Below are 25640 nucleotides of genomic sequence, written 5' to 3'. Positions count from 1 at the left end.
GCAGTGGAATTTATATAGAGTATTTTAAGGAAAAAGAATATTCTAACCACCGTATAGGAATTTCTAAAGACAGAGTATAATTACAGAAATTAGAAAAAAATAGTACGGTTGAATAATTTTATAAGTATTGTAACATTTATCCAGGATGTATTTTCAGAAATTAAAGATAAACTGAATCATCTAGATTAAACTAGAATTTTAAAAAAATCAACATAAACTCTTAAATTACCAGTTTTGACCAACACTTACCACCATTTTACTTATCAGGTTACCAACTTACCTTCCACCATTTTCATTTAAAACAGATTTAATATATTTACTATATATTTTAAAAAATCTATTTACACTGAGTTTCCTGCCATCGTTTTCATGTACAGCTTGTTTAAACACTCATGTATATTTTTCTAGCCCTTTAACATTTTAACTTTCTACATTTACATTTTCTTAAATCTGAAATTAATTTTTGTATACTATATATAGTAGTGGTAGGCTGGTAAATGTTTAAGAACTATCAGTCTGGGGGAGACTAAAGCCTTGATTTGCAACATTGTCAATTTCTGTAATGTAAATACTCCCATATAGCCAATTCAAGCAACCCATGTCAATGACTGTGAAGGAAAGAGATATGCCTAACAGGCTCTGGTTCCAGTATCCCATCAGAAAAAGAATTATTAGCCATACTAAAGTTAAAACATAATAGAAGTATTCCTAGTGGAAGGCAGAAACATAAACTGAACATGAATAGATTCATGTTGCTTTAAAATGTCAAAAACTCTTATTATATCACAAAGACACAGAAAACTCAAGAGTAACAATAATAAAGAAACTCACCATCCAAAAAGCAAAGACAATAAAAATAACAAAAGAAGAGATGAAGTTACAATAACCTTTCCAAACAAGAAAAAAAAAGAATAAAAGTAATAATAGAGAATAATACTGTGTACAATCAATAGAGCACACATGTATTAAATGATAGTACAAAACTGTCTTATGAAGAGTTGATCACAAGGTATGCAGCAAAAAATCATGGGAAAAAAGTGTAATAGAAATGTGTTACATAGTTAATAAATAAAATTATCATGTTACTGCAAAATTTGAATTGCTGCAGTATATATAATTTTAAATTGTAATACCAATGAATTGTTATATATTTCCTTAAGTGAAAACACTGAACATAATTATAAATCTAAGTAAATATCTATATTGAAACTGTATTTTACATGCTGAAACAATTAACATTTTTAGAAGTTTTATAATTCTTTGTAAATATCTCTGTATCATGTTAAATGCTTTTTATTAAAATATGTAAGATGATGATATTCATATTCATTTAGCCACATATGCAAATTAATGCAAATATAATATATCCAAACCCTAGAATTTCAAATGGATAAATATTTACGAAAGGAAATATATCTGTTGTGGTCTTCCTACTTTATGTCTCTTTACTGTTCAGGTGTTTGGGGGTTTTTTAAAGATTTTCTTTTAAGTAACCTCTACACCAACGTGGGGCTCAAACTGACAACCTTGAGATCAAGAGTTCTATACTCCACCGATTAAGCCAGCCAGGTGCCCCTACTGTTTGTTTTTTAATGGTGACTGAATCGTGGAACTGTATTCTTGGAAACAGTGTTCCCACATGTAACAGGACGTCTTCAGTAAAGCTGAGTGTATTTCCCATATTGATATTATAATATTTATAACGGCTTTCTTTTTTAAGAACATCAAGATAAGAGTGTAATTTCATGTCCTTTTTACATCTTGAATGATCTGAACATTATGTTTTAATGACAGGTTTAACTGATCTAAGTTTATTATATATTTTTCAATTTGCAAGATATTATTTGAGGATTTTTCTGCAAAACATACTGTTAAGCAGACCTTCAAAGTGGTTTTTTGAAAGTCACTTATAGCGTGTAGTGATCTACATCAATTTTAAAGTCAGAGGGTGGTCCCAAATGATTTTCCTTTTTATCACTGTCTAATACAATATGCCCTAGGGAAAAGGATATAAAGTGAAATAATCAGTACCACCACCAAGAAGTGTAAGATTTAATTCAGCAGTGTAGATTTTTACTGTCAGAAATTAGAACAAGATATTTTAATGAATTTTAGATTAATAGTTAAAGGATTACACTACTTCTTAAAACTGTAAGAATAGCATCACTATAATTTAGAATAAAAGACATTCACCAAACTTTCAAAACTATAGCTGTCCCTATAGATACCGTTAAGAAGTACCTAATATTTTAAAAACAAATAAGACAATGAATATGAGTGTTTTCTGTCAAGGGTATAGTTCCTTTGTCTTTTTAAAATTATAATTTCGGTTCATGATTAAAACATCATAATTTATAAGAAGTTTTTAAATTGGAAAAAAGATATCATAGTTTTTCAAGCTATTAAAGCTTAAATTTTTACTGCAGGGATTGAAAAAATATGTGTGTATATATATACATATATGTATATATATGGAATATGTACTTACATATAGGATATATATAATATTTTTTTAACAATGTACATATTTTGATGCAAACTATGATGCTGGAAATTGTTCAAGGGATTTTAATGAGGGGAGATAGGGACTATTTACTTATTGTGACATTTAGCAATTGGAGACCATTATGGTCATTGCCTAATAAGAACTTATAATTCAGGGTTGCCTGGGTGGCTCAGTTGGTTAAGCATCTGACTCTTGATTTCGGCTCAGGTTGGGATCACACGATTTGCGAATTTGAGCCCCACATCAGGCTCTGCGCTGATAGCATGGAATCTACTTGGAATTTTCTTTCTCCTTCTCCATGTGCCCCGCCCCCACTCACGTGCAAGTTCTCTCTCTCAAAAATAAATAAATAAACATTAAGAAAAAGAACTTCTCTAAATGCAAGCAAAGACATTTCCTTCCTATTTTTTTCCATTGCAGTTCACTGCTTTCCCTGATATTTACTACACTTAACTTGCTCCATTTCCAAAATATATGAGGTTTATTTATAAGCACAGTAGGCATTTGCTTATATGGTACAATGAAAGGAAACTCCTTCCCTTAAAACATTTTTTTCCAAGTTGCAACACATCAAGGAGAAGGAATACATTATGTTAAGACATTATTGTGCTATTTCTGTTAGACTTCTACCCTCAAATTCTTTTTAAAAATGATAAATCTCATAATCCTTAGCCTGACACTCAACACTTTCTATATATAAGTCTCATACTATTTAGATTTTATGTCTTCATCCTAGCATAATTAACTATTTACTTTTCTCACCTCTATATATTGAAATCTTACTTATTCTTAAGGCCTAGCTAAAATGCTGAGCACAGCTTGTATTATTCCCTAATACCTCTACATAAGCTTAAAATTTTAATTTTTACAACTCTACTTTCTATATATAAAAAGATTATACAAATACCAAGATTATGGCATGATTATGTATAGAGACATAAATTATGTTTTATTATCCTTATATTTTTCCCTTATACATTTTAAAGAGGTGGCAAGCTCTTTGTGTTTCTTTTAATTAGGGAAATTTATGTTTCAGTTTGGAAAGCAAAGTGACACATAGCATTTTATTTTCCATACTCTAGGCTTATTAATGAGATTAAGCAAGAGGAGAGAAATAAGAGAGGAGGGTAGACGGGGCAGAAAAAGGATGGCACTGCTAAAGGTCAATATTTCTCAGAATTAGGAAGGGGCCAATGGCTAGAGAGACTTGTGAATAATAGGGAATCAGGCTCTAGGACTTCTCTGAAGTCCAGTGATATTTTAGGATTCTAGGATGATAGCCCCATGATGTAGCTGAATGCTAAGCACCAAAGAAACCAGCATTGGTAAAAAATGCTATATATAAACCTAACTTCAAATAACCATTATGCATTGGGACAAATTAGTGAAGCTCTATAAGGATTAAAAATCAATGGGTCTTTTCTGAATATTTTCCTTTTTGGGAGCTTCCTGGAACTGCCAGCACGAACTAGGAATAGGTAAGGAGAAGGAGTAAAGATTGATATTTGACTGGGAACAAAGATACCTAAATAAGATTAAAGTAAGGATTAAATACAATATTTGAAAAATAAGTGTGTATTTTGCGTACAAGTTTGTGACTAAGAGTTTTACCTGCTGCCTAAATATAATGTATCTTTGGATCAAACACAGTATCAAGCACCATAACAGCTAAGTAAATATCTGTTGATGTAAATAAAATAATGTGAATTCCAAAAGAAAGCAAAAAAAGAAGGAAAAAAGGACAAATAAAAAACAAATAAGCAATCCCTATAAAAATAACACCAACATTCTTCACAGAGCTAGAACAAACAATCCTAAAATTTGTATGGAACCAGAAAAGACCTCGAATAGCCAAAGCAATCTTGAAAACAAACAAACAGGGGCGCCTGGGTGGCGCAGTCGGTTAAGCGTCTGACTTCAGCCAGGTCACGATCTCGCGGTCTGTGAGTTCGAGCCCCGCGTCAGGCTCTGGGCTGATGTCTTGGAGCCTGTTTCCGATTCTGTGTCTCCCTCTCTCTCTGCCCCTCCCCCGTTCATGCTCTGTCTCTCTCTGTCCCAAAAATAAATAAAAAACGTTGAAAAAAAAATTAAAAAAAAAAAAAAAAAAAAGAAAACAAACAAACAAAAAATAACAACAAAAAAAAAACAAAGCTGGAAGCATCACAATCCCAGATTTAAAGCTGTATTACAAAGCTGTAATAATTAAGACAGTATGGTACTAGCACAAAAATAGAACAGAAAACCCAGAAATGGACCCACAAACATATGACCAACTAATTTTTGACAATGCAGGAAAGAATATCCAATGAAAGAAAGATAGTCTCTTCAGCAATTGGTGCTGGGAAAACTGGACAGCGACATGCAGAAGAATGAACCTGGACCACTTTCTTACACCATATACAAAAATAAACTCAAAATGGATGAAAGACCTAAATGTAAGACAGGAAACCATCAAAATCCTCGAGGAGAAAGCAGGCAAAAACCTCTTTGATCTTGGCAGCAGCAACTTCTTACTCAACATGTCTCCGGAGGCAAGGGAAACAAAAGCAAAAATGAACTACTGGGACCTCATCAAAATAAAAAGCTTCTGCACAGTGAAGGAAACAATCAGAAACCAAAAGGCAACAGACGGAATGGGAGAAGATATTTGCAAACTACATATCAGATAAAGGGTTAGTATCCAAAATCTATAAGAAACTGATTAAACTCAACACTCAAAAAACAAATAATCCAGCGAAGAAGACATGAATAGACACTTCTTCAAAGAAGACATCCAGGTGGCCAACCGACACATGAAAAAATGCTCAACATCACTCATCATCAGAGAAATACAAACCAAAACCACAATGTGATACCACCTTATGCCTGTCAGAATGGCTAACATTAACAATTCAGACAACAACAGATGTTGGCGAGGATGCGGAGAAAGAGGATCTCTTTTGCATTGTTGGTGGCAATGCAAGCTGGTGCAGCCACTCTGGAAAACAGTATGGAGGTTTCTCAAAAAATTAAAAATAGAACTACCCTACGACCCAGCGATTGCACTACTAGGTATTTATCCAAGGAATATGGGTATGCTGTTTCGAAGGGGCACATGCACCCCAATGTTTATAGCAGCCCTATCAACAATAGCCAAAGTATGGAAAGACACAAATGGGGTATTACTTGGCAATCAAAAAGAATGAAATCTTGCCATTTGCAACTACGTGGATGGAACTGGAGGGTATTATGTTAAGCAAAATTAGTCAGTCAGAGAAAGACAAATATCCTATGACTTCACTCATATGAGGACTTTAAGATACAAAACAGATGAACATAAGGGAGGGGAAGCAAAAATAATATAAAAACAGGGAGGTTTTAACAAAAACATAAATAAAAATAAATATAAATAATAAACATAAATAATATAAAAACATAAGAGAATCTTAAATATGGAGAACAGACAGAGGGTTACTAGAGGGGTTATGGGAGGGGGGATAAGCTAAATGGGTAAGAGACATTAAGAAATCTACTCTTGAAATCATTGTTATACTATGTGTTAACTAACTTGGATGTAAATTAAAAAATAAATTAAAATATGCAATTAAAAAACAAATAATACTGTATAAAATATTAAACAAAATTTATAAGAATCTACATTAAATGTAGATGTATGAATTACTCCAATAAAAAATAAATCTTTTCATAATGGATTTAAGACCAACTGTACATTTTTTTCAAAAGATAAACCTTAAATATAAGAATGTAAAGAGACGAAAGTAAAAGCTCTGAGAAAGATATACCACACACACAAAACAAAGAAAAGCAGCTGCAGCAGTATTAACATCAAGCGAAGAGAGTCTTAAGGAAAAAGCATTCCTAGATATAGAGACACATTACGTAATGACAAAATCAACACTCTATTACAAAAAGCATAATAATTTTAGTTTATATGCACCTAATAACATAATCTCAAAAGCTATAAAGCGAATAATGACAAAAATAAAGGAAAAGTCCACAATCATACGTGGAAATGTTAACACGTCTCTCAGTAACTGATGGAATATTCAGACAAAAAAAAAAAAAAAAGCAAACCCAGAAGATTTGAACAATAAAATTGGTAAACCTTATTAACTTGTAAAACATGTACAGAACTGCGACAAAATAAACATTCTTTTCAAGAACATTTAAGCACCACAAATAAAATGAATAATTTTAAAGATTCCAAATGATTCAAAGTATACACTCTCACAAGAAGGCAGTTATGCCAGATGTCAAGAAAAAGAGAAAAAAAAACTAAAAAAAACCGTCTAGAGTTTGGAAATTTAACAATAAACTCCTAAATAACTGATAGATAAATGAAAGCAACACAATACAAAGTACCTAAGTTTTTTTCTGATGAAATGAGGACAAACAAACTACATCTAAACAAAGTAAAGGAGAGAAATAATAACAAAACTTAATGAAAAAGATAACAAATACAACCTAGAAACGAAACAAACCAGTTTTTTGTTTGAAAAGACTAATAAAATTAAGTCTGGCCAAGAAAAACAAGAAAAGAAAAAGAAGGAACAAATTAACCAATAATGGGGAAAAGAGGACATCACTAAACATCCAACGGACATTAACTAGATAATAAGATGTTATTATGAATAATTTTATGCAAATAGTTTTTTACATTAGGAGAAATGTACAAGTTCCAAGAAAAAAAAACAACTTAACAAAGCTGACACAAGACACAAATTTTTGAATAGTTCTAAATTTAGAAAAAAAAAAGGAAATTATCATTTAAAACCTATACTTTAACAAATTGCCAACCTTGATGCCTTAAATGGTGACGACTTCTTTCTAAGCATTTAAAGAAGAAATAATACTAATAATGCACAGATTCTTTCAAACAATAGAAAATAGGGTATACTTCCAAACACTTTTTATGAGGCCAGCATTACCCTGAAATCAAAAGTTGACAATGATTATTACAAGAAAGGGAAATATGGTATCTAACAGAAAAAGAAGAAATATTTTCTAACACTTCTCTGAAGGCAGTATAGCATTGATAACAAAGGTAATAAAGGACAATCTTTCTTTCTCCTGAATATGGATGAAAAAATTTTATGTATAGTATCAGCAAACTGAAACAAGGGATAGAAGAAATGACAGTGCATCATGAGCTAGCTGAGTTTATCACAGGAGTACTAGATTTACATTTGCAAATCAATGCAATATACCACATTAATAGAATAAAAGACAAACATCACCTGGTTATATCCATATATGCAGGGGAAAAAGTGATACAATTCAATATCTATTCATGATTAAAACTTTCATAAAAGTAGGAATAAAATAGAACTTCCTGAATCTCAGTGTAAAAAATCTTAAGGCAAATATCAACTATAATTGAGAAATATTTAAAGCTTTTCCCAAGGAATGGGGAACAAAATATGGATGGCAACTTCTACTCAACATTGTTATCACTTCCACTCGGCATTTTATCATGGGACCCTGCCGAAGTGTTAAGTAAGAAAAAGGAAAGCAAGATATAACAGGAATTTGAAAGTAACAGGAGAAATTGTCATTATTCACAGACAACATAATAATATTGTGCATCAAATTTCAAAATAATGTATGTAAATGTCATTAGGATTTGCTGAATAATAATAAATAATAACTTTTATTTCTGTATACCAACATCAGTTAAAATTAAATCCCTAGTTACAGATCTAATAAAGATGTAAAACCTCTACACTGAAACTTATTAAAATATTACTTGGAGATACATCAATTCATGGAGTGGAATTCTCCTCACTCTGGAGAGACTTCAGTTCTCCCTAAAATGTTCACTGTAATTTGAATCAAAATTCCAAAGGGTATTTGTGAAAAAAAATAATGTGATATTCAATTTGTTTGCTAGTGAAAAAAATTAACAATATTAACAATGATCTTAAAGAAGAACAAAGCTGGGTTAGTTACACTACCAGATATCACAATTTATTATAGACCTACGGTAATTAAGATACTTTAATATTGGCACAAAAACAGAAAAGTTGCCTAATTGAAAGGAACAGACTTCAGAAACTTAACCACATATTGGGAAGGCCTTTTCTTTTTTATTTTTTTTTAACGTTTATTTATTTTTGAGACAGAGAGAGACAGAGCATGAACAGGGGAGGGTCAGAAAGAGAGGGAGACAGAATCCGAAACAGGCTCCAGGCTCTGAGCGGTCAGCACAGAGCCTAACGTGGGGCTCGAACTCACGGACCGCGAGATCGTGACCTGAGCCGAAGTCGGACGCTCAACCAACTGAGCCACCCAGGCGCCCCTGGGAAGGCCTTTTTAACAAATGTCCTGGATCAAGTGGACATCCAAAGGGTTAAGAATGAATTTTGATCCCTACCTCACACAATATACAAAACTCAATTCCAAACTAGATATAGATTTAATGAGCAGAGTAAAGCACTATTCTAGAAGAAAACATAGACATATCATTATGACCTCAAAGAAGATGTTTATACAGATCACACCAAAAAAACACTAACATTAAAGAAAAAAATTGAAAACTAAAATACACTCACATTAAAAATTTCTGTTGGTCATAAGATTCCATTAAAGAGGGGAAAGGCAAGTCATAGAATAAAATACATATATTTATACTATAAATAATTTAAATCTATAATATCTATAATATCAATAACACTCATAAATCAATAAGCTAGAACCCAAATGAAAAATGGGCTAAAAATTTGACTAGGCTCGTCATAAAAGAGAGTATCTATGGTCAATTAACCTATGAAAAGGTTATTAGAGAAATGTAAATCAAAGCCACAATGAGGTAACACTGCACATCTACCTGAATGGATAAGTGAAAATAAAAATACCAAAAATAAGTAATGATGTTGAGAAACTCAAACCCTCATTCACTACCCTAGGAAGTATGAATTGGTACAGTTCTTTACTGTAGGAAATAAAATGGGTTTTGAGAAACTGTTTAATAATATCTACCACAGTTGAATATATGCATAGCCTATTACCCATCTATTCTACTACTAGGTATATTCAAAGCAAAAATGAACACATATGATTACCCAAAGGCATGTATGAGAAAGTTCATAGCAGCACTATTAAGAACAGCCCAAATCTGAAAGCAAAGTATTAATCAACTGTAGAATGCATAAATTCTTGTATACTTATAAAAACGAATTGCATATAGCAATGAAAATAAGTTAACTGCAATTATTTGCAACAATATTGGTAAATCTCACAAACATATTGGGAAGAAAAAAAAAGCCAGATGTGAAAGTGTAATATACTGTGTAATTCCACTTCTATAAAATTCATAGGTGTATGTGAGTATTCCATTGACATGAAGTTAAAAAAGAAGCAAAGCTATTTTATGGTGTTTGAAGTCAGCACAGTTGTTACCTTGACAGGGAGAATAATTACCAGAAGAGAGCAAGAGAGAAGCTGGTGATGTTCTGTTTCTTGATGGGGGTGCTACTTATACGGTGTTGCTACTTTGTGTAAATTCACTTGGGGATATATTTATGATTTATACACGTTTCTGTATGGATGCTATAATTCAGTAAAGTATACTGAAAATGTAGAGTTCTGCTTCTGGGAATGACAGAGTAAGTTATATTGGACTAATTCTGCCAGTAATAATTACAAACTCTGGATAAATATTTTAATAAAAAACTGTTTAAAGATACCAGAGAACAAACAAATGCAGGCAGAAATCAGTGATATGACCCTTGAAATAGTTAAAGCACATATTGAAACAGCTTTTCTCCTATGGGCCTTCCCAATTTGGTTCACTGCACAGGAGCTATAGTTCAAGAAAAAAGCTTCAGTATTGAAGCTTTATATACAACAGCCCCCTAAATCTTTGCCTAAATTGTAAACTGCAGAGGGAAAAAGAAGAAGCCACAGATGAAAAGCTAAAAGCCATGCAAGGAGATTTTAGAAACTTCCTGAAGCATAGGACACAGAGCCTAGAGGTTAAGTCCCATTATATTGTGGGATTTTGGTCAGTATCTTGGGCTTTGCCTAGAAAGTTCACACTTAGGGGGTGCCCGGGTGGCTCAGTCAGTTGAGCGTCCAACTTTGGCTCAGGTCATGATCTCACAGTTCATGAGTTCGAGCCCTGTGTCAGGCTCTGTGCTGACAGCTCAGAGCCTGGAGCCTACTTCAGATTCTGTGTCTCCGTCTCTCTCTGCCCCATTCCCACTCATGCTCTGTCTCTCTCTGTCTCAAAAATAAATAAAACATTAAAAAAAAAAAAAGAAAGTTCACACTTAGGAATGAGAACCACAAACCTGCCTAAGGGCTATACCGTATAACTATGAAAGACCAAAACAGAACTGCCCTAACACATCTTCTATAGGTCTTGGGTGATCCTTCAATAATTTCATGGTGTGCCAAAATAAAACCCAACATTCCTCTAAATCCAGAGTCTCTAAAATGTATGAAACACAATGTCCAGTACACAACAAAAATTAGTGTATATAAAATATACATACATCACATAGAATGTGATCCATAATCAAAGAAAAAAACAGAAATATAAATAGACCCACAGAAGACTAAGATATTAGAGCTAGCAGACTTTAAAATAAAAATTATAAATATGTGAGAAAATCCACAGGATTACACACACACATTACACATACATAAATACGTTATAGATATTACACATACATATATGTACATTACACACACAAATGTGCATACACATATATACGTAATTCTATGAATTATTTCCTATATTTACATATGTGTCTACATGCAATCCTATAAATTCATTAATATATTTACACAAATGCATATCATATATGTATATTATATAGTATTATACACACAGGGATATAAGAAAAGAAGGGGAATTTCAGGAAGGATACAGAAAATTTTAAAAAAATCAAATGTAAATCATAAAATGAAAAATACAACATCTTTGCTAGGACAATTCATAATATGGCTTTCACAGGAAATTGTACACTATAGAAGAAAATACCAGTCAACTTGAAGGCAGGTGAATAAAAATAATCAAAACTGAGTAAGAGTGGGGGGAAAATTTTTTTTTTTAATAAACAGAGGCTAATTAACCTGTAGAACAAAGTCGAGAGGTCTTTATACATGCAACTGCAGCCCAAGAAGGAGAGAAGAGAATGGGGTGGAAAATTAGAAGAAATATTGACCAAAAATGTCCCCCAAATAGTTGAAATCTTGAGAAACTTTAATTATTAAATCACATCTCTTTTATTTTACACCTCTCAATGCCATCATTTTGGTTTTGTCCCAATGATTTGTTTGCATTCACTTTTCTTTAAACACTTGTGGTTATGAGGCTGTATGAGAATATAGTAGATATGATGTTTTCCATTTTAAAAACTGAAATGGTAATAATGTTATATTTTACCAAATAAAGAATTAGCATTTGAGATGTCAAAGAGATGAACCTGATGAAAAAGAAAAAAGGATCAAAAAAAAAAAAAAAAAAGAAAACTCTTTTGGATTTTATAGTTCAAATTGTGATGAGAATGTTTAATAAGATACCAAGTCACAAACAAATTTGTAATGATTTCTGTCATGTTAAAAAGGAAAATATTTCCCTAAAGACAGCAGGCAACTTTAACTGAATGACAGTAAAGAATATATAAAAATTAAAACTTAAACATAAAAATATACCTTCAAAACAATATCTTTAGGTGTCAGAACAGTAATGGATAGTTTCTCACCAGTGAATCAGAACAAAATTGTGTGAATATGAGAGACATTTTACCATCTAAAAAAGCAATCTCACTTCTCTATTGATAAATTTTAGTTATTTGAATACATGGTTCCAATCTTACTTACATATTTTTAAAAAGGCTTAATCAGTCACTCTTTGAAATATGCACTGTCCCATCATTTGGTAATGTCTAAATAACATCTGGGATGGGAGCGGGTAAAAGTAGCCTGAAGTTAAAACGTGTTGTAAAAAATATTACCACCATATTAAAATTTTAACTTCTCATAATCTAATTGCTTTCAGACATGAACAATGAGCATGTGGCCATTTCTATAGATGTTTTGATATATAGAAACTTTTTATTTTGCCACCTGCAGAAATACCGGTATAAGAAGTCCTCTATTTCAAATATTTTCACTAATTCCTTTACTAGGGAAACCATTCAAAGTTTATAATCAAAGTTGCTTTGACTCCTATCTCAAAAAGATTTTTAAAAAATATTTCAGTTAGCTACAAGATATATGAAACAATTATTTTTAGAATGGCTTTTTAAAATATTTCCTCATATGTTTAAAATTATAAATTCCTAATGTCCATGGAAATGAAGTACTTTTTTGAATCATTAGAATCTACAAATTTAAAATAGGAAATCATGAGCAGAGAAAACAGAATTCCAACAACACCAGTAAATATCCGTGTATATTCAATAAGCTCACAGCCTCAGAGTTCACAGCCTCAGATTTTGAATTACCAACATATCCTATTTTGTGGAGGTAGAGAATGAGGGATTATTATACATTTGTGATGGTTACTGTTCATGTATATGTTCCATCGAATATGTTAATGATCATGATCTTTAACAATATAAGACATACTTATAAATAAATGTAATATTTACCCTCTCCATGAAGAAAAACCTTGAAGGAGGTCATTCTTACGAAGTAACTTTTAAAATAATTAATGTTTATTTATACATACTCTAACTTGAACCTGTTATTGATGAGCAATATATCCTCAGCCAATAGTAATGTCTTTAACTTTCTATTTCCAACTGTTAATCTTCATTTCCTTTAGGCATATGTACATGTTTTTACTTATCTTCAATCCTACACATTGCTAGTAAATTATGATTACATTTTAGGTGTAAAACACCAATTTTAGCCATATGTTCAAATATTGAAAATTTATTTTATTAGAGGTTATTACTGGTAGGTAGAGACAGGACTGAATGGTACAACATGAAGCCATATTAACCATAAATGAATTTAATACTATTAATGACTAAGTAGCAGAAGAGCATTTGGGAGATGGTTAAATATTAAAAGCCACAAAGTGGATTAAATTAAATTAACTACATGAAAATCTACGATCCATATAGCTAACTAGAAAGAACTCTATTCTCATCATTCTTCACATACACTATTCTTAATTAGCTGGGGAGGGAAAAAGTAACGAAAATTGTTGGAAGATTTAAGAGTTTCAGATATTAAGAGTTATCAAACCTAGTTATTCTAATAACAACTGGAATAAGTATTAGATTAGTAGCCTATAAACCTAAACTATAAGAATTAGTACAAACTGATTTATATTCGTAAACTTCATGTAGTAAACCATGATCCAACATTGTGATTTAGAGAGAACGTACTTAGTAGATCACAGTGACCAGAAAGAGTAGACACTAAAATGAGCCCACATAAAATTCATAGTCGTGTAATAATTACAACAAAAGACGTTGTAATGGCGATTGCAAATAACAGTGAGTAGGTGTTCACTCTGTGGAGAGGCTGAAAAAATTGAGTGCTATGAAACTAGTGTTCAATTAATACCACCCATATGTAAAAGACTGTACAGTCTGTGGAAATAAAATTCTAGTCATTAGAGACATTTTTAAAAAGGAGTGAAGACAATTCTCTAGGCTTTCCTATGACTAAATATCATAAGACCAATCCTCTGCTCTAATATTCTATTCATCAAACAGCCTGCTGATATATAATTTAGTCCTCTATTCAGCAGAGAGAACGTGATCCACATAGATAATAGTCATTTCTTATGTTGCCAAATATACTTCCCATTAATGATAAATGACATGGCTTTTGTGCTTTTAAATTTACACTTCTGAAATTTAGTTAATGTCAGTCAGTTCTCCAGTACTTGACAAAATGTTGCTAATCCTGGAACATGCTGACTCCATGAAGATAAAATTATCCCATGAACACTACCCAAAGCAGCAAGTGGACATCTCCCCTTTCAATAATAGATTCATCAGGAAAACAAATTTGAGTTGTAGGAACAATAAGCCAGTAATGCCGCTTTTCAACCTAGAAATCATTTCCAAGTTTCCCCTAAGATTCTTTGAATTGATCAAATTCTATTCAATACTTTGGACTGTGTATAATTCAGGGTAAAATGCAAACATTGATGATAATAATAACAATAATAACATCAGCTTATATTCCTGAAAATATTTAACTCTTATTTCCACACTTAATGTAGGTTAATGTATCTATAGCTACATGGCTAAATTTTACTGTATCTGCTACCTCATTCCTATATAAGCTTCTAATAGCTAAAATTAAAACATAACTGTGCTTCGAGGTCATACTGTGATAAATGAATGCTGTAAGTATAACCTCATTTTAGCATATCAATTGAAAATCATCAACAATAGCTATGAAAACACTAATAGATGTCTGTTAAAACCATAATGGTATCTTTAAATTCTATGTCTCATATATATCATTCAAGATAATTCAACAAAGGTATGATAAATCTCACTGGAAACTTACTTTGCAATCTCCTTGTTGGGCTCTCTCCATGGAGTTGTCGTCGTGGCATATACGGAGAAGGGTGGGGAAGTGGTAATGAAGAAACATCATGGGTCTGGAGTTTGTACCAATGTGGCTCATCATCTAATAATGCTGTTTCTAATTCAATTAAAATCTACAAAGCCAAGAAACAAAAGAATGTTAAATACCTATAATATAGAAACTCTATTAAATGGTCTCATAACTTTTATAATAATGATAATTATAATAACAATGCCATTAGATCAAAAGTAATCTGTTGCAAAGTTGTCCTTATGTTTGACAATAACTAAATAAAAGATAAGTATGCATAACTTCTGGCTGACTTAATAGTTTTAAATATCTAAAATTTTTTATAGACCTTTGACTATTCACTTACTTAGAGGTTGTTAAATTTGCATTACATAAAGACGCTACAAAAAAGAAAAAAGAAACAACTCCAGCCAATAGCTCTGATAAACATAGAAGCAAAAATTCTCAACAAAATATTAGCAAACCAAATCCAAAAATACATTAAAAAAATCATTCACCACAATCCATGAGATTTTTTTCAAGGATGCAGGGTAGTTCAATATTCACAGACCAATCAACATGATACATCATATCAATAAGAGAAAGGATAAAAACCATATGATCATTTCAATAGATGCGGAATCCATTCATGATAAAAACCCTCAACAGAGTAGGTCTAGAGGGTACATACCTCAACATAATAAAGGTCATATACGAAAAACCCACAGTTAACATCATACTCAATGGTAAAAAAGCGTTGGGCTCTGTGCTGATACCTCAGAGCCTGGAGCCTGCTTCAGATTCTGTGTTTCCGGCTCTCTCTGCCCCTCCCCTGTTCACACTCTGCCTCTCTCTGTCTCAAAAATAAATTTAAAAAACATTTAAAGAATTAAAAAAAAATAAATTTACAAAGGAAATCAGTCCATGGGAATAAGTGACAATTTCCTTTTAGGGTCTTGTGCAAAGATGACAGTGTTTGTGATTATGTATATGAGAAGTGCTGTGTAATGATAAATCACCATTTAGCTAAGGGAGGTAAAGAAGCACAACAGCTAAGTTATTTCATTCTTCCCAAATTTTCTCTAGTCATTTTCCAAATCACAGGCACTGTGTTCCAGAGGTTTACACACACACACACACACACACACACACACACACACACACACACACACACACATTTACTCCTCAGAATAGCCCTGAGTTGCAAAGTATTATTGTTGCCGTTTGGCCAAGAGGAAACTGAAGCACAAATAGATTAAATAACTTGCTCAAGGACGCAAGGCTAGGAAGCAGTAGTGTCAGGGATCCTGACCCAAGAAGGCCGGCACCAGTCTGCTCCTAACAACCACGTTACCCCTCCTCCCAACTGGTTTACCACTCTTCCTTCTCTATGAATATTCAGTTCAACACTTCTTTGGATTGTTGTTTTTCCCATGAGATTCACATTTAACTGACTCAGGCAAACCAACCACACTGGAAAAGGCTAAAAGCATTACTCATTTTTACTATGCTAATAGCTGGCGAACTGCCTCCCACCTTGCCCCTCTCCAATTCGTTCTCTGCGTTACAGGTGGAAATGTTTTTCTCAAGTACAAATGCAATCCAGCCAGTCCCTTTAAAATCTATCATTTGCTCCGTCTATCCACAAGATAAAATCCAAACTTCTTAACATGACGTATTGAAGGATGTGATCTGGTCAGTGTCAGATTCACCCTGGAGTCTAATTTCTTACCACTTTCCCTTCCAAGACTCCCTCAACTCTCACATCTTGTTATTCCTTCTGCAGGAGCTTCACTCCCCTGGTCTGTATACTTAAGAGGTTATAAGTTCCTTGAAGGACATAATATTCCTTATTCACCTTTGAAGCCTCCGTCCCTAGCACTTTACAGATACATTATAGGGCTTAAAAAATAATTCATAAATGAATGATTGAGCTACTAGATGTAGAGTTGCTTCACTAAACTAAAATGATAAACACGCACTAGAAAGCACAGCAGTGCATTTGTGAAACACAAAACAACCTTTTGTCATTCAACACTGAGATTTCTACACTAGGAACAAACACCTAAAAACTGTCACAAAGTATTCAGAACCATTTTTTATGTTACCAACATTTTGCCTTGAAGCAGTAGCTAAATTCATTCTGTGAAAGAAACTGTTTACTTCTTCAGATATTCAAAATATAAGATTTTACTGACAGTCACATGAAGAAAAGTATTCAAGAGGACAGGAACAGTCTAAGCTTCAAAGTAATTCCAGATACCTCTCCTAAGAATTCACTTTCTTCCTCTCGAACTCGAGCTTGATCCCAGAGCGTAATCTCTAGCATCCGTTCCCTAAATTCTCTTCGATGGACTGGGGAATAAATGAATGTTTGGTTCCATTTGGGTTCCAATGTTTTCTTTACTGTTTTAGTTCTTCTCTTGTTTTTATCACTGTAAAAAAAAAAAAAGGAATATATGAACTTATATAAACCTTTAAGTTTTGCCCCAAAAACTATTCATTTAAAATTTCTCAGGAAAGAAGTGAAGTTTTCCATAAATTTATCATACATTATGAATATTGTAATTGTTTAAATTGCTACTAAAACGTATAAGTATATAATCATATCACTTTATAAAAGCAATATTTCAATAAATCTGAAATCCTTCCACGATAATTAAAAACTTAATCTTTCTCAAAATCTAAATAAAACCAGACCAAAGAATATTAACTCCACGTTTTTTTACACATATTGCCCTATTGGAAACCTTTAAAGCAGCAATGAACCAATGACATTACATATACTATTCACTTGAACGACAGAAGTCTAATTGTGATGTTCACAACTTTATATCTGTATAGTTTAGCTGAGCAACTACAATTACATTTTATCAAGTTATTTTCTTACATAAAGAAAATACGTACTTGCTCATTAAACAGCTATCAGGCCTTTAAAAGCATTGTAAAATTATTTCTGTGCAAGGTAGCCACCACAGCGTGAGCTGGAAATGCAAGCTGGTCATCCCTGATAGATGGAACTTCCAGCTCAGAGGTTTCCATACTTTTTTTGACTGCGTATCTCTATCAAGCGAATGTTTTTGACAATGCATCCTATTATATGTACATACATTTATGAATTACATGCATGTATTACTATACTGTTGTATTAATAATATTGTGTTCATTCACGAACACACAAAAATAGAAATTAAAAATAATTAGGTAAAAATTTAGAAAATTCAACTATTTCTTCCGGAACTCCAATGGATTGTTTTACTCATCCCGTGGGGTGTATCCATTCCTTTCTGAGATCCCTACTGTAGCTTATTAGAAAGGATCATCTAGGAAGAAAATATTAAGCCATCTAGAGAGCTTATTTGAAGTGAGAAGTGTACAATAAACTCCAAGCAGAACCACAGTAGCTGCCACAAATTCTCTCAGCACAACATAGTTCTAAGAGTACTGAGAAATAGGAAGCAGGGGAACTAAGCAGGGGCAGTAAGTCTCTGAATTGGGGAGGCTGTGCTTCTTCTCCTTGGTGAACATAGAGCTTAACATATGACATAGATTGGATTTAACTAATCAAGAGCACATATGTTGCCAGAGCTCATGTATTTAATGTGGCAGAAAGCCACTTTAAAACATTGTATCTTTATTCATCTCTAAGGCCTTGTTAGGAAAATAACTTTGGAAACTCATGTAGGGAATTTTAACTCCATTCTATCTTATGGAAAAGTGGTATTGCAAATAAAAATAATTAAATAATAGAAATAATAACAAGGACTATGATTTATTACTCCTTCTGTCATCTCCTCTCTTCATTCAAAATTTTAACAAATATTTATAAAGCATCTACTTATATTCCATGCATTGAAGATTGAATTATGAGACCCTGTGAAGAGATAAAGTTCAGGCCAGGAATTAAAAGATCAAGGCCAGGAAGAAAACATTTAGTGGGAGCCTTGCTGTATAATTCAAAAATGGTTTGTAAGGCAGTGTGAAAGGCAATAGAAAAATAAACCTTGACTTCCTCCTAAGAAGTGTAAAAAGTGCTCAGATAAAGAGGACTATTTTAGAAGGGATTCCTATACTGGACAGCATGGAGACTAGACAACCATTGAAGTTCCTCACACACCCACCATATACAATTAACACTTAATAAGGCAATTTAGTGTGTATTAAAGTATCAATCCTTGCAAAGAACCATAAAAAAATTATCTTCAGCAAGTTAAAAAAAAAGTAAATTAGGGTTTGTGTTCGTGTGTTTGTTTGTTTGTTTGTATAACTAAAGCCTTCAAAATAAGATCAGGTTAAAGAAAAATGTTGGGGGTTTCCTGGCTGGCTCAGTTGGTAGAGCATGTGACTCTTGATCTTGAGGTTATCAGTTCGAGCCCCATGTTGGATGTAGAGATAACTTAAAAATACAATTCTTTAAAGCAAACAAACAAAATAAGTTCAGTTTTTATAAGTCAAACACTGAAAAGCTGCTAAGAGTGTTTAAAAACTAAGATCAATACACACGCTATAAAGATTTTATTTTTTAATTTATTTTTTTTAAGATTTTTTAAAATGTTTCTATTTATTTTTGAGAGAGAAAGAGAGAGAGAGAGCATGAGTCAGGGAGGGGCAGAGAGACAGGGGGGCTCACTGCTGTCTCTCACTGTGCTGACAGCAGTGAGCCCACGCAGGGGCAGAAAGAGGGAGAGAGAGTCACAAGCAGGCTCTGCATTGTCAGCACAGAGCCTGACATAGGGCTCAAACTCATGAACTGTGAGATCATGGCCTGAGCCGAAATCAAGAGTTGGATGCTTCACTGACTGAGCCACCCAGGTGTTCCCAAGATTTATTTCTCAATAGCAGCCCAATAACAATAAAATAAATCACTGATCTCTACCAGTATCATTAAATTGTTGAGAATGCAAACTATTTTTTTTAAATAAAATCCAACCTAAAGCCTTTCCTATTTATTTTCATGTTACCAGCACTTTGGGTTTCCATTTACTTTATACCACGAACAGCATGCAAAGACTTGATGTGTTTACTCAAAACGAAAAAAATATATTTTGACTGAAAACCAATGTTACTTCAAGATATAAAAGAGTGTAAAGCACACTCGGGTATTTTTTAGAGTAGGTCATAACTTAGAAAATAACGTTTTGAATAAATCAACTGACATAGTGGCATTCCAGACGACATCTCTTCTGTGCAGCCTCACTTGCCCCTCCAGGAATTCGTATCAACAAAAAGGCATCAATTATTTTCTATGTTCACTTATTCAAATAGCCTTTCTCCTCGAAAAATTGCCAAGAAAAATGAAATAATTCATACCAAAAGCATAAATAGTCAGTTATTCATGTGTAAAAACTTGTATCAGCAGCAAAAAAAAAAAAAAAAAAAAAAGATAATATAGCTGTTTCTGAGTTAACCAAAGAATTCTCTTCTCTTTAAAGATAAAACCCTGATACAACTCTCTCAATCAATAAAGTAAGCAACAACAACAACAAAAAAAAGTAAGCTACAAACTTACTATTCTTCAAATTTCTGATAATTGACAAGGAAACAGCTGAGAAACAATTTGAGGATGAAATATTTACCTATTTCCCCCATTCTCTGATGCCGAGAAAAAATAAAAACACTACATCTAAAATATAAAGGATTGGTGAAGCAGACTTTCCTTTCCATTTTAGATCCATCTGCTCAGAAAGTAGGGGGGAGAGTATGTAAAATAAAATAAACAAAACAAAAATGGTCAATCAAGAAATAAATTCCGGGGCGCCTGGGTGGCTCAGGTCATGATCTCACAGTTCGTGGGTTCGAGCCCCGCATCAGGCTCTGTGCTGGAGCCTGCTTCAGATTCTGCGTCTCCTTCTCTCTCTGCCCGTCCCCCGCTCATGCTTTCTCTCACTCTGTTTCTCAAAAATAAATAAATGTAAAAAATTTTTTTTCAATGAACAAAAAAGAAATAAGTTCCATAATTTGAAAGTCTTTTATCATCTTCCAAAGTAAGTATTTTTTTCAAAGGTTTGAGTAAGCAGAAACTTAAGTTATGTATATGCAGAAAAGCATAGATGGGAATACTAGCAATTCTTGTGGGTTTTTATCAGGGCATTCTAAGAATGTTTAGACTAGTAAATCATGCTGCTTTAAGAAGCCAAGTGATGTGGCCTCCAGGATGGCAGGGTAATAGGGCTGTGAGATATCGAGTCAACCAACTGAAGTTTAAACTGGATTTAAAAGCTCCAGTTGTGAATATCTTCTTCTTCCCTTGCAGTTCAAAGTATATCCCTATCCAAAAGGCAACCTAAGTTGTGAGAAAACAACTTTCTTCATGAAAATTTGGTAAGATCAAATTATATGGCAGTTTTAATAACTTTAGACACAATGGCACCTTGACGGACTTTCTAATGAATCTTCTTCACAAATTTCACTTCAAAATATGTATCAAACAAAATGTAAGGCCTATGTTAATTGTCTACTTCCATATTTTTATCGTTTTCTTGGTTGAGGTTGTTCTTCAGATGATACTTTGGCATTCAAGTCTGATGACTTTCAGCTTGAACTAAGTAAATGAGGGGCCAAAAGTGTGTAAACGTGTTGAAGATCACATGTGTGCCTAGCCACTTCCAACGTGGGAAAAAATGACCAGCCTTTGAGAACACTCTGTCCTGGAGGCCAGGATGCTCAATAGCTGGGGAAATGATAATTGGTGTCATTAATTCTTTCTTTTTACATGACGTCTACTGAATAATCTCTTTTATTTTTTATGTACCTGAAATTAAAAGGCGATTAGATAATTTTTGAAAATCTATTCCTCCAATCCTAATTTCTCTGTTCAAATTAGGGCAGAACAACATCATTTGTGCTAGTTAGTAAGGACACAAAGCAAATGCTGCTTGAAGAAGTTGATTCCAGGACCAGAGGCATGGCGTGATGATTTGGGGTGATGAAATATAAAGCATATTCACTAATTTTACATTACATAAAGAAATAATATCTTAGTATGAGGAGGTAGAAGGTGTAAAGGAACATGATGAGTACCTTTTAGCATCATTTCCAGCTTTTTGCTACTGTAGACCGTGTTAAAAATGCGTTTGGTTTTAAAAAGCATAATAATTGTTAATGATTTTGATAAATGAAAATACGCATCATTTAAGAATCCATATAACCTAAAATAAATCTTCAATGAAATCATCCATAACATTTGATATCAGTTTTAAAACAATCTCAAAGCACTTACTGTCACTATTTTGAAGATTCATGAATCATATGAATCATATGAATAGATGAATCATTATGTTTAGGTTAAATTTCATAAATATCTGAGTTGCATGATACATAAAAATAAATGAGACAGAATTGAAACACCCACTGTTATTAACATTTCTTATTTATTTTCAAGAACATTTATTTTTGTTTCATATCCCTACCTTCTGTCTGGAAGAAAGTAAATTTTAACATAAGGATTCCTTGGCCTCCCATCTTCCCTGGAAGGGAGATCCTTTGCTCCCAAAATTGTAACTATTAATTGGTGACCAACCTTGTCAAACCATAGTTTTATCTGAAAAGCAAAAATATTCATTTATCAGCTCAAACTTTTACTACCATCACATAATGCTTACATTCCCAATCTTTCCCCATTCTCTTACACTAGTATGAGCACAGAATAAGTTTTACTTCATAAATTGCACTTAGTTAAAATAAAAGGATATGCTATAATAACTTCAATGAACAGAGGCAATAATGCAGATTATTTTGGATGGATTGATAAATCACTTGAGCTTTTTGTTATCCTAATGTGATTGCTTATTAACATGCACATGATAATTACCCTAAGAACTTCACATACAGTGACTGTGTTTGCCTATCTTTATGTAAGAATCATATTTTAGTTCCCCTAAAATAATGAGTTCAGAATAAATGCTCAAAAGAACTGAAGAGATACCTCATTTATATGGCATTCATAGGGAATTTTTAAGCAAATGTTTTAAAAGACAAAACATTTCATTTGAAAAGACATTTTAAAAGATTACAAGCAAGGTAGAAGTACCAGTGGCTTTAGTCCATAGACTCCTTGATTTTGTATTTAAAGCCATAATAAATTCATCTTTATAGGTTTTTCTTACACAGACATCGAGTCCCTTTTTCATTAGAGGAGAAGATATATTACATCCTTAGAATAAAAGGGTATTATTTTACCATTCGAGATGAGAAGATGGGAGTAACTTCTCTGACATAATTAGGAATTGGAACTTCACATCCAGCTGCTAAATTCATTTGATTTAACAACTGTCACCTCCCACACACATACCTCACACTCCCACACCTAGCTAGCTAATTCTACCCTGTCAGGATGTATAACTTGGCTCTAATCCACGTTTTGGTTCAGAACTCATCACATCTCTGGCCATTATCTTGAAATTGAATCCAAAATCTGAAAGTTGGGAATAAAATTATATACTGTGTAATAGTTTAATTTTTCCTTTAATTTGGAAGTTTAATATTTGCAGCAGTTAAAAAAAAAATGTTAATATACATCTCATGTCCGTCATTCCCTCTCCTCCTGAAATGGACAGTCAGGTCTGGACCAGGCTCTGAGATATACAAATAAATATATAACATATATACACATGCATAAAAATCACCTAAATATATATATATGTATATATGATATATTGGTAATTTGGTTCTAATTCTAACATGGCTCTGTTGAGTCTCTCAATTCATATCTCAGAGAACGAGAGGCTGAACGAGACTTTTGAGTCCAAAGAAGAGGACTAATGGCCCAGAAGAGTATATAAAATTATTTATCATGCTCTTCTGTCAAATGGAATTAGCCCTCTTAATAACAGCAAGAAATATTTAATTTTTAAAAATTATAATTAATACCCTTTATGTTAGATTAAGCCCTCATATTTAAAATGCAGGAATTACCATGCTGTCGTGTAACAAAGTTTTCTTAATAGAGCTGCAAAGTACAGTCTCTAGAAAAGTGTTTCTTAAAGGGTGGTTCACTAACCTTACATCTGTGTTATCTGGCTTATTTGTTGAAAAGTTACAAATTCCTGTGGCCCACCCCTCACCTACTGAATCAGAACGGGGCCCAGGTTTTTGTTTGTTTTTTTGACAAATGTCAACAAGTCTTCCTGGTGATTCTCATGGGCATTAAAGTTTGAGAACCATTGCCTGAGACTAGGGGATTAACACCCTGAAGGAAAAAAAAAAAAACCTCTTCAACATGCGAATAGAAAAAAGTTCAAATATTTGCTTGTGTAACAACATTAGAACATAGATACGGGTGAGGGTAAGTGGAAAAAAAAAGAAACCATTGTTCTGGCAAAGACATGAGGGGAAAACAACAAGAAAAAAAGTAAGAAATACAAGAGTGTCTTTATATGAGATGAAACAGAGATGTTGTCAGAGAGCATCATGGTTCTTCTAAAATGTGTGACCAAAAACCCCATTAATTTCTGATATTCTCTATTTTCTATAGCAATCAAAAAGCTTATGGCTTTATATTTCCAGGACAATTAAAAACACTTCTCTGAGGATCATGATATGATTATTAGGCACTTCAAAGAAAAAAAGATTCTGAAAGGCTAAAAAAAAAAAAAAAAAAAAAAAAAAGGAAACCTTTTTCTGGTAAACTGTACATTTAGAAACAAAGAAACAAGAATAATAATAATAATTATTAGACTAAGCTCATAATTATTGGAGCAAGTTACTGATTTCTGTAAATTGTTTCTGACGGATGAGACTAAGCATTTGCCATCTTCACAGGTGATATTTTTGCTCCTCTAAACTCATTAGAGACAAACATTTGAGATACATAACTTCAAATGCTTGATAAGCAGTATTCTTTTTAGATTTTCCTATGCCACAGAAAACGAAAATTATCATTTGTGAGTAATATTCATTTTTCATACAAGCAGATACTAGGCATATGGCCTCCCTGTATACATTTTATAAAATTTATAAAATTATACTTTCCAGATATATAAATGTTAATATAGTACATTTTAATTTTATGGGTTTTTTAGTCAAAATTACAACTTTTAATAAACTTTTTTAAACTAGGCGTTTGATCGATAGCCCTAATTTTCATTTTATATTACAGGACTTGCATTGAAGTTTTTAATAGATATCCAGTTCACATTAGCAAAACAATTATTTCATTAGCTAGATTATTTTATCACATTCCTAACTTTCTTATCTGTGCTTTTCAAATGATAGGTGAAAATATATCTGTTGACTCCCCCAAAATATAATAAGTGGATTTCCACAGTTCTAGATGACATACTTCTGATTTTACCTCTATTTCATTAATAAAAATCTTGGAGCATCTTTTTAATTGTTTGCATATAGTAATCATTCCAGCTTTACCATGTACCCATTTTTAAATGTCCTAAGGAGAACCTGAACAGCACAAGTAAATATTTAACACTATATAATATTAAGTAGAACTGTAATTTTTCAAATTTAAACTAAATTAGTATTATTCAAAACCAACAACAACAAAAAAAAAACATGCAGCAAAGCAAGGAAAGCATAATACTACTTAAAAAAACAACTATATTGTCATTATTTTACCATGTAAGGGTTTCCTAATGAAAAGAGGCAAACAACTTGTACCAAG

General features: G+C 32.7%; 1 protein-coding gene across 5 annotated transcripts in view; it reads right to left on the bottom strand.

The window, feature by feature from the left end:
* Positions 1 to 25640, bottom strand: part of RIMS2 (regulating synaptic membrane exocytosis 2) — a 600294-nt gene that overhangs the window by 249359 nt on the left and 325295 nt on the right. For 4 of the 5 annotated variants that reach the window (XM_042923146.1, XM_042923145.1, XM_042923139.1 and 1 more), the window contains 3 exons: positions 22435 to 22565; positions 17289 to 17460; positions 14996 to 15149 (listed from right to left, as the gene is read on the bottom strand). In XM_042923146.1, coding sequence (XP_042779080.1) covers positions 14996 to 15149; positions 17289 to 17460; positions 22435 to 22565 — 457 coding nt within the window. Of the gene's footprint in view, positions 1 to 14995; positions 15150 to 15716; positions 15750 to 17288; positions 17461 to 22434; positions 22566 to 25640 lie in introns of those variants that run through there. The other variant, XM_042923141.1, reaches the window with a different exon arrangement.

Source organism: Panthera leo, chromosome F2 (genome assembly GCF_018350215.1).
Source record: "Panthera leo isolate Ple1 chromosome F2, P.leo_Ple1_pat1.1, whole genome shotgun sequence".
Classification (NCBI taxonomy): Eukaryota; Metazoa; Chordata; class Mammalia; order Carnivora; family Felidae; genus Panthera; species Panthera leo.
Note: the sequence above shows the minus strand (reverse complement) of the source record. Positions and strands in the feature narration are given on the sequence as shown.